This window comes from Zingiber officinale, chromosome 6A, assembly GCF_018446385.1.
Source record: "Zingiber officinale cultivar Zhangliang chromosome 6A, Zo_v1.1, whole genome shotgun sequence".
Taxonomy (NCBI): domain Eukaryota; kingdom Viridiplantae; phylum Streptophyta; class Magnoliopsida; order Zingiberales; family Zingiberaceae; genus Zingiber; species Zingiber officinale.
Window position 1 is genome coordinate 70,815,134 of NC_055997.1, and position 10,680 is coordinate 70,825,813.

A 10,680-nucleotide genomic window follows, 5' to 3' on the forward strand; every position below is an offset into this window, starting at 1 on the left:
GGATTTGTTCTAGAATAGGATTTGAGCTGGTAGAGAAGGATAAAAATGAAAACTGTATGGCACGAGACTAGATGATAACTAAATAGGTCATAGGCTAGAACAGTAAGGTCATAGCAAAATATAGTAATACACAAAGTTACAGACATCTGGAGATGTTTTAAAATACATCTTTTACATCAATGTTTCAAAGGGAAGGAATGATAAAAGCAAATCTGGAGATTCCAATTTTTTTCTTTCCAGATCACTGGCATCCATCAGATGGCTGATTCAGATGTCCAAATAGAACCATAGACTGAGTTTCGAATAGTAAATAATGGCTAATCAGTCGCAAACAGCAATCCAAGCATTTATATTACAATTACAAGGGAAACTCGCAGAAACTCAAGCAAGCATAGTCCAACAAACTTAGGTCCTGACTTAAGCATCGGAATGTAGTAACAAGCCTAAATAGTCCATTCAGAACAGCAAGCCACAAAGCATAAGCTATATAAAACAATTGATAACTAAACCCTTTCAACTTCCATACTCAAATGCACTTACAGCTATCTGATTATTGTGTCCATGATAATGTGTCTATTTCAGGTTCTTGCATTTCTCCAGGGCCCTTGGGGCTACAGAAACAATCATAGTTTTGTTAGTCTTGAGGTTGCATGGAAAATGTGAGCAAAAGCAAGCAACTTAATTGTGGCACAATAAACTCAAACTTCATTTAGGACACACTAAAACATGGAATGAAGGGATGCTTCTTTACATATCAGATCGAAAATCCAGAAAATGAAATGTGAAGGAAAGGATTTTACTGACCAAGTCCAATAGCATCTGAACCTTTCATGATCCTCAACCTCCTGCATGAGTTTGTGAACATCCTGAAATATTTCATTTAATTAGCAGAAAAGAATGTGAATGGAAGTTTCAGGGACAACAAATAATTCATGACCAGAAAGACAAATTGATTACATTACGTCCAAATAGAAATATACAGAATTAATGAAACAGAAAACACATGAACTATGAAAAGCAAATAAGGTTACTTACGCCCATGGCACATCACCGACAAGCATCCAGTCTCCATCCTTGTCTTCATAAGTAATGACATACTCAGAACCATTCAGGAGATCCATCAAATGATTCTCAGATAACTCCTCTCTGCCTGGTATTCCATGAGAATCACACCGACCTGAATTCGAATGGAAAGGAGTCAATCATATGCACCATATTAAGTTTCAGCGAAATTAATTTGATTTGGATAGACAGGCTTCCATCCATGATTTAATTTATTTTCTCATGGGAAAAAATTGAATTAAGGTTTTGATATTTGTTAAAATGAGTATTGTTGCAAATAATGGCATAAAGAAACATATATCTGAACAAAAAACATTCTTCGTTATTTTCTATTTCATTTAAAAAAAACAAATAATAAGGAATAATTAAATCTCACCAATTGTGAAGCCGCTGAACATTTTCTCAAGTGCTGATGAAAGTTCCTTATAGTTTTTGTATATTTTGAGATCAACTTTCCTCAGATAAGGAGCTCCATCCATGCTAACCTTCACATAAAGACACCCTTGCCCTTGTATTCCATCAGCATCATCTTTAACCTTAGATGGATTTGTAATCATAGTATTCTTCCGATAACTACGGATTGGTGGCCAACCAACCACCTGTGCTCTGCCATATGCATGCCCGTTACATGTTCAATGTTCTAACTTCTTTCAGCATAACAGAAACAAACCAAAAATCCCATCTACATAATTAATTACATCTGTATCGTGTAAAAAGGACAATTGGTGGACTTGTGGAGGAAAAAGTTTTTCTTCTTCAATTCTATATACTTACGAGCAATACAATGACTTATTTATAGGGTGGAGTCTACCCTCTTAAAACTGAAATAAACTTAACTATAGGCAATTAAAAAAAATATTAACTAAGAGTAATTGCTGACTCTTGACATTTCATATTCCTAAAACTGTTGGAATAACTAATGTAAATGGACATTTAATGTTTATTCAACAATACTCCCCCATAAACTTAAATGCTTCTGCCATCTTTCATGCCAATCAGTCTTTTGTAGTTGTCGAGAAGTATCATCGGTAGCGGTTTCGTGAAGATATCTGCGACTTGGTCCCGACTTGCCACGTGCATTAATTCCACACTTCCTTCCTTTACCTGATCTCGGATGAAGTGAAATCGAACGTCAATATGCTTGCTTCTTTCATGATTCACCGGATTCTTGCTCAACTCAATTGCTGATTTGTTGTCAACTCGTATTACAGTCGCACCGAGTTGTTGTTGCTCCAAGTTCCCCAATAAATTTCTGAGCCATATCGCATGGCATACACATAAAGATGCTGCCACATATTCAGCTTCACATGTCGAGAGTGTCACGATCGGTTGCTTCTTTGAAAGCCAGGTAAACGCCGTATCACCCTTAAAAAACACATAACCCGATGTGCTTTTTCGATCATCCAAGTCTCCACACCAATCGCTGTTGGAGTACCTGACCAACTTGTAATCTGCAGCATTTGTATAGTATAACCCAAGTGACACTGTTCCTATGATGTACCGTAGGATTCGCTTCAACGCCTTCCAATGTGAATGAACTGGCTCCTCCATGAACCGACTTACAATGCCGACACTTAATGCAAGGTCCGGCCTTGTACATGTGAGATAGCGAAGGCTTCCCACTAAACTTCGGTATTTGCTTGCGTCGACTCGTTCTCCTCCATCAAACTTAGAAAGTTTTGCTCCTGGTTCCATTGGTGTTGAAACAGGATTGCAAGACTCCATCTTGTACTTCTTCAAAATCTCCTTTGCATATGCCTCCTGGGATACAAAAATACCCGTCTTTCCTTGTCTTACCTCCAGGCCAAGGAAAAACTTCATCAAGCCCAAATCTGTCATCTCAAACTCCCGTGTCATTGTGCTCTTGAACTTTTGTAGCATTTTACTATTATTCCCCATAAAAATGAGATCATCAACATAAAGGGCAACAAATAACATATTACCTCCATTCTTCTTCACATAAAGGTCATGTTCGTAGGGACATTGTTCGAACCCGTTCTCCTTGAAGTATGCATCGATATGAGTATTCCATGCCCGTGGTGCTTGTTTCAACCCATAAAGTGTCTTCTTCAATTTCAACACCTTCTTTTCTTCTCCGATTTTCATGTATCCGGGTGGTTGTTCGATATAAACTTCTTCTTCAAGCACACCATTCAAGAATGCCGACTTGACATCCATTTGTAATATCGACCATTTGCATTGAGCCGCTTGTGAAATGAGCAATCTGATTGTCTCCATTCTTGCAACGGGAGCAAACACCTCCTCATAGTCGATTCCTGCCTTTTGCTTGTATCCCTTTGCTACAAGTCTTGCCTTGTATCGTTCTATCTCCCCTTGAGCAGTCATCTTTCTCTTAAACACCCACTTGACACCAATGGGTTGAGTTCCTTTCGGTAATTCTGCTAACTCCCATGTGTTGTTTCGATCTATTGCTTTAATCTCTTCGTCCATGGCAGCTTGCCATTTCTTGTCTCGCACTGCCTGTTCAAAACTTATATTCTCAGAATCTACCAAAAGACATATAAGGTGTACCTCATTTGTCGAATCATACAGATCTTGTAAACTTCGCATTTTGGACTGTCGTGGTTCATCTTCATTATCAATAGTTTCAGAATTTTCTGATATGGCTGTTGGTATAGCAGTTGATGATTCTCCAATTTTAATGATGCCCTCTGTTTCTTTATTCCAATCCCATTCATCTGTTTCATGAACTCGTACATCACGGCTCACAAGAATCTTCTTGCTTATTGGGTCGAATAGCTTGTATCCTTTTGTTTTCTCATCATACCCAATAAAAATATATCTCTTGCTTTTGTCTTCAAGCTTTGTTCTTCGCTGATCCGGCACGTGTGCGTAGGCCAAACTGCTGAATACTTTGAGATGAGAAACTGTTGGTTTTTGTCCGCTCCATGTCTCTTGTGGTGTTTGATCATACAACTTTGCATGTGGGCACCGATTTTGAATATAGACGGCGCATTGCACGGCTTCCGCCCAAAATTCCTTTTGCATTTTCTTGCTCTTGAGCATTGACCGAACCATGTCGAGAATGGTCCTATTCTTCCTCTCCTCCACCCCGTTTTGTTGTGGAGAGTACGGTGCGGTTAGAAATCGCCTTATGCCTTGCTCCTCACAATACTCCATGAAAGCCGTTGAAGTGTACTCGCCACCTCTATCGGATCGTACAGATTTGATGTGTCTACCGGTTGCCTTTTCCACCAGCACTTTGAATTTTTTAAACAACTCAAATGCCTCGGATTTTTCTTTCAGAAAATAGACCCAAGTTTTTCGTGAGAAATCATCAATAAAAGAGATGAAATACCTTTTGCCGCTGAAAGATTCAGGGGTAATTGGTCCACATATGTCGGAATAAATTAACTCGAGAGGTTGCTTAGCCCGATATTCTGCCTTCTTTTGAAATGGCATTCTGGCATGCTTTCCAAGCACACATTCTTCACAAAACTTTCCCTCGTATTGCATGTCTGGTAGTCCATGCACCATATTCTTCATTGCCAATTTGTTTAGGCCTTCATGATGTAGGTGGCCAAAGCGGAGATGTCATAGTGACGCCTTGTCTTCTATGTTGACTTGCAAACATCTTTCTCGTACACTTCTCAAATTCAGTTTGTACATCCGATTTCTCCCCATTTCAACTTGAGCGACTAAATGCCCTTGCTTGTCTTTCAACAGTAATATCTGGTCTTTCATAAAAACCAAATAACCTTTCTCCATAAGTTGCCCCATACTTAAAATGTTGCTCTTGAGGTCTGGTACGTAATACACATCTGGATTGACCCAACTAAACCATCTTTTTGTAAATAATAAATCGTACCTTGGCCTTTGACCTCAACCTTCGATCCATCTCCAAATGATACAGATACAGCTTCAACCTTTCGCATTTCTTTGAAATAATGCTCATGCCCGCACATATGGTTGCTTGCAGCCGTGTCGAGGTACCACTCTGTGTTGTTGTCGGTGTTGACTTTGTCATATGCCATTAAGAGAAAACCTTCTTTCGCTTCATCTTCCATGGCTAGGTTGATTGTCTCTTCCACCTTTTCTTCGACTCGACATTCTTTTGCAAAATGTCCCACCTTTCCACAATTGTAACATTTATCAGAATTGCAATCCTTCGCATAGTGACCATATTTGCCACACTTGTAGCACTCGATGTTGGAATAATTTGACCAACCGCCTCTCCCACGACCGTGTCCTCTTCCACGCCAGTTCTGTTGGTTTGATTGCCTCTTCTCCTCATGATATCTTTCTTGGCCGCGGCTTCTCCCACCGCGACTATTTCCTCGATCACCTGGCCACGCCATTTACCTCGAAAGTTTTGAGAATAGAATATCTTCTCACCATTGATCGATGCTTTGGTTTGAAGTGCCTGCTCAAGTGTCTCCTCCTTCTTCTTCTTCTTTCGGTATTCATGTGCCAATAGGGAACCAGCAAGCTCATCGATCGTGAACATTGCTAGATCCTTTGACTCTTCTATGGCACATACCACATTCTCGAAACTGTCGGTTAACGACCTCAGAATTTTCTCCACGACCCGTGCATCGAACAACTTTTCTCCAACTCGGTTGAGTTGATTCACCACAGTTTGAACACGTGTGATGTAATCTGACACACCTTCTGACTCCTTCATCTTCATGCCTTCCAACTCGTTGCGAAGAGTTTGAAGGCGAACTTGTTTAACTCGGTCGGCTCCTTTGTATGCAGTCTCCAAGATGTCCCATGCTTCTTTTGAAGTTGTTGCATTCGCAATCTTCTCAAAGCCCGACTCATCAACAGCTCGGAACAGCATGTACAATGCTGTCTTATCTTTTGATCGCGTTTCCTTCAACACCTTATTTTGAGCCGCCGAATATCCTGCGGTAGATTCTGGTTCTTCGAAACCTTCTTGAGCCACCTCCCAACAATCCACCGAACCAAGAAGAGCTTTCATTTGGATCCTCCAATTCTCGTAGATCACCTTCGTTAACTGGGGCAACGACACATTACTGATTATACTCCCCATCGGCTCTGATACCAATTTGTGAAAAGGACAATTGGTGGACTTGTGGAGGAAAAAGTTTTTCTTCTTCAATTCTATATACTTACGAGCAATACAATGACTTATTTATAGGGTGTAGTCTACCCTCTTAAAACTGAAATAAACTTAACTATAGGCAATTAAAAAAAACATTAACTAAGAGTAATTGCTGACTCTTGACATTTCATTTTCCTAAAACTGTTGGAATAACTAATGTAAATGGACATTTAATGTTTATTCAACATATCGTACATGATCAATTAAGTAGAAGATAATTTGGCAGTAGGTCTATGGAAAAATTATGCATCTCATGTCTGTTCCAAAGTGTTATGGTTTACAATTGAACATAAAGTAAGTGATTAAATTACTTTATGATTTCAGTATCAAAACACTCGAGTCTAGAAACCCAGAAGTAGACAAAACTTGAATACATATGTTAAGGTCCAAGGGAAGATCTTAGTCTCTCAAAAGCATACATAATATTTTACATAAAGTAATTGATTAAATTCCTTGCTTAGTAATGTCATTTCATGGATACAAAGATCCTGGCGCCGAGAAAAAAATTGATTCTTCCTATTAAATGAATGGCAGAGTTTATACCATTGCAAACCCTTGTTGAACCACAAACCACCAAACGGATGTCACCCAGATTCTACGTTTGTGCACCTAAAAAAGACTCTATTTTCACCGAACGTAAGGAAGAAGGGGAAAAAATATCGAAGAGCAAACAAGAAAAAGAAAAAATCAGTGAAACGGCGAGGGAAATTATAACAAATTCGATTAAAAGATCCAAGCTATGCCAAAAGGGGGGAAAAAAAGAAACAAAAAACAGAAACTAGAACGCATGAAGATTTATGAATCTTTGAAAGAAAAATCTAGGATCATTTTTATCACACTTACTTCGCTGCAGGAGCTACCGGACTATCATTCCCAACAGAACCACAGCCCTTCGGGGTGACCTTCCGCTCCTGCCCAGCCGCTTTCACCGCTAGGTCCTTCCCCACATTCCCTTGCCCAGAAAGCTGCCCTGCACTGCCACCGGACGCAACCTCCCCTCTCCCCGAAAACAAGCTGCCACCTTTTACCGAGTTCACTTCAGATCCGCCACCTTCGGCGGCAAATCCCCACGTCCCGCCCCCATCGTTGGCGTCGGAGAACCCCCTCTTGGCACCGGAGACGAAGCTCTTGGGGAGCAAATCCAGGGTGAGCCCGATCTTCTCCACGCGGTGGGGCGACTCCGACCCAGGCAGCCCCAACCTGAGTTCCGTGGCCTTGAGGTTCAGAACCCCTCCCTCGACTCCACCAGCAGAGGAGTTCCGCACCGACAGACATATGTAATCATGCTCCACCGTCGACGACATCAACCTCTGCATAGAGAACAGGAGATCATCAAACTGCTGAAGATTCAAAGGTAGTCGAACAAACAATCGCAAAGGGCAGAGGAGTAAAAACAAAAAAAAATGGAGACACCTTTGCGTCTGGTTTTGCTGATCGTTAGCAGCTTCCTCTTCCTCCTACATTAGACACTTTGGGCTTATCGTTAGCCCATATCCGTCGGAGAGGGAGGCGACGACGACCGACAAGAGATCAAGGGACGACGCCTTCTCGGAACCTATCTGCATCTTGGCGGATCGAGCGGTGAATCGGAAGCACAGATCTCCGATCTCTGTTTCTGTCTGCTTCGAATTGGGAGAATAAAGGAGGTCGAGATTGGGTCGGCGATGGGAGGGGAGGAGAAGATAGAGGCGGAGAAGGTGAGTCGCCCAAAGACGGCTCTCTCTCTCTTTGCCTCCCGTGGACGACATCATATAGGGTTAGGTTAGAGGGAAGAGTTGAAAATTTTAGCTAAGTATTGGTGGGAAAATTATCATAGACATCAGATTTTAAAAACCGATGTTAAAATCGGTGTTTATTAACGAAAAAACGGACGCTTATAGACATCGCCTAAAAAACCGATGTCTATGAGCGAAAATCTGCGCTCATAGACACCGGTTTTTGAAAAAACCGATGTAAAATACTTAAAGACATCGGTTTTTGCTTAAAACCGTTGTTGTTCCACTGATGTCTATGAGGGTTTTTGTTGTAGTGATACTTGACTGGGAAGTCCTAACTGGGATGTTAGGCAGAAAGAAAGTCCTGGTGAGTGAAGCCAGGCAGAGGAGAAGTCCTAGTGAGTGAAGCTAGGCAGATTGGAAGTCCTGGTGAGTGAAGCCAGGCAAAGGAGAAGTCCTAGTGAGTGAAGCTAGGCAGATTGGAAGTCCTAGTGAGTGAAGCCAGGCAGATTGGAAGTCCTAGTGAGTGAAGCCAGGCACAGGGAAATCCAGATGGGTCAAGGTTGACCAGACATCTTGTGAAAGTCCAAGTAGGTCAAGGGAGTGACCGGATACTTGGCATGATGAAGAAAAGTCCAAGTGCGTCAAAGGTATTGACCGGACACTTGGTGAGGGAGTCCTAGCAGGTCAAAGGTGATCGGATGCTAGGCATGATGAACCAACAGGTCATGGATTGACCGGATGTTGGTTTGGGGGCTTTAGGACTTGGTTTTGGGCAAAAACCAACAGTTGGATCGATCAGCCGATCGATTGGCTGGAGCCCAATCGATCGGCCGATCGATTGGGGTGTCCCTGCGAGAAGCTTTCATCCCAATCTATTGGTGGATCGATTGGGAGGAAGTCGCGAGCGCACAGAATTCCTCTGGATCGATCAGCCGATCGATCCAGAGGTCCCAATCGATCAGTGGATCGATTGGGAAGGTGCTGTATGTCGCGATAAGCTCTGGATCGATCCGTCGATCAATCCAGGCAAATTTCCAGAGCACAGAGGCGCTCTGGATCGATCCGTTGATCGATCCAAAGCCTCCCCGATCAATTGGGAGCAATCCAATCGATCGGGATCCGACCGTTGGTGTCGTATTTAGCTGCAGGCGAGCGTTTCCTTCAGCAGAACTTCACTGATTCATCTCAGATCACTTCAGCACTTCCACATCTTCTCCACAAAGATCAGATCGCCAGTTCTTGAAGGTTCTTGGAGGTTTTCCAAGTCAAGAGGTGGATCTACAGCTGAAGAAGAAAGTTAGGGTTAGGGTTTCTATACTCATTGTAAGCTTTTGCTTGTATTTGTGTATCCTTTCCCTTTCTTCTTGTAGTGTGAACTTGTAGGGCTTCTCCGCCTTCGGTAGTTACCGAAAAGGAGTGTTTATTAGTGGAGGTGTGTGTGTGTGTGCGTGGATCCTTGGACTAGTCACCTCTCGTGAGGTGGATACCAAGTAAAATGACAAGTGTTAGCGTTGTATGTTTTTGCTTCTTGTATTACCGCTGCACATCTTCGAAGAAACAAGCAACGTCAAGCACCGAGCACGCGCTGAGCTCACTACAACAAAAACCCTCATAGACATCAGTGGAACAACAACGGTTTTAAGCAAAAACCGATGTCTTTGAGTATTTTACACCGGTTTTTCCAAAAACCGGTGTCTATGAGGGCAGATTTTAGCTCATAGACATCGGTTTTTTAGGCGATGTCTATGAGCGCCCTTTTTTTCGTTAATAGACACCGATTTTAACATCGGTTTTATAAAACCCGGTGTTAATGAACCAAAATTAAATATTTTAATTTTCCCACTAGCCAAAATTTGCAACATTGTGAAGTTCCCTCCAAACTTAAATATATATCGCGCCCCTTCCTCCGCGCGACCATCTTTCTCGCCTAAACCTAAACCTAAACCTCCGACCATCTGACCATCTCTCTCAGCCTAAACCTAAACCTCCGACCATCTCTCTCAACCTCATCTCCCTCTTCCCCCTTCCTAGATCGACGCCCCTTCCTCTCCCGATTAGGATCAAGACACGACGCCCTTGCTTCTCCGTCCAACCACACAGCATCTCCTCCAACTCCTCCATTTGGTTGAGAAGAGGAGGCCTGGTATCTCCTCCAACCACACCGCATCCTTTTTTGACTTTATCTTTTCCGAGATCTGGTATCTATTTGGTCTTTGTTCTCTGGAAATGAAAAATGTAGCTACGATGTGTTTTTGTGCTGGGGTTTTAGGAAGCTGCGCTGCAGTCTAAGGTGACCACCAAAGTCTACTTCGACATCAGCATCGGCAACCCGGTGGGGAAGGATGTGGGCAGGATTGTGATAGGGTTGTACAGGGATGATGTCCCTCAAACCACAGAAAATTTTCGTGCTCTTTGCACAGGTCACTTCATCTTCTCTTTTGTTTCTTTTGATTTTGTTCTTGATTTTTTTCTCCGCCCAACAGATTTCTGTTTCGTTTGATTGGTGAAAGTATTTGCATTATGTGACTATTTTGATCAGGTGAGAAAGGCTTCGGTTACAAAGGATCTGCATTTCATCATGTGATCAAGGATTTCATGATCCAAGGAGGAGACTTTGACAAGGGAAAAAAAATAAGAACCCTCTGTAACCCTAACCTAACTTTATTATTATTTTATTCTCCAAATTCTTAACTAAGGTTAAATTTTGAACAAATGTGTTATTTGCCCCTTTTTGTAAATTTTAGGCAATTCATATAAATAAGGAGAATTCTAATAAAATATGAAATAGTAGCTTCTATCAATGATTAAATA

The 10,680-nt window shown here is 41.9% G+C and overlaps 1 protein-coding gene across 2 annotated transcripts; it reads right to left on the reverse strand.

Moving 5' to 3' along the window:
- Window positions 1–293: 293 nt before the first annotated feature.
- On the reverse strand, window positions 294–7,639 carry LOC121994052 (auxin-responsive protein IAA17-like). 2 transcript variants are annotated; one of them, XM_042548231.1, is made up of 6 exons: window positions 7,565–7,639; window positions 6,995–7,461; window positions 1,439–1,668; window positions 1,036–1,177; window positions 805–866; window positions 294–611 (listed from the first exon to the last, which is right to left on the reverse strand). In XM_042548231.1, exons 2-6 carry the CDS (start codon window positions 7,453–7,455, stop codon window positions 574–576), a joined length of 933 nt encoding a protein of 310 aa, XP_042404165.1. In that variant the 5' UTR covers window positions 7,456–7,461; window positions 7,565–7,639; the 3' UTR covers window positions 294–573. The 2 variants fall into 2 exon arrangements, with proteins under 2 accessions (XP_042404165.1, XP_042404164.1); XM_042548230.1 differs by lacking the exon at window positions 7,565–7,639 and having other exon boundaries at window positions 6,995–7,539.
- Between the last annotated feature and the right edge of the window lie 3,041 nt (window positions 7,640–10,680).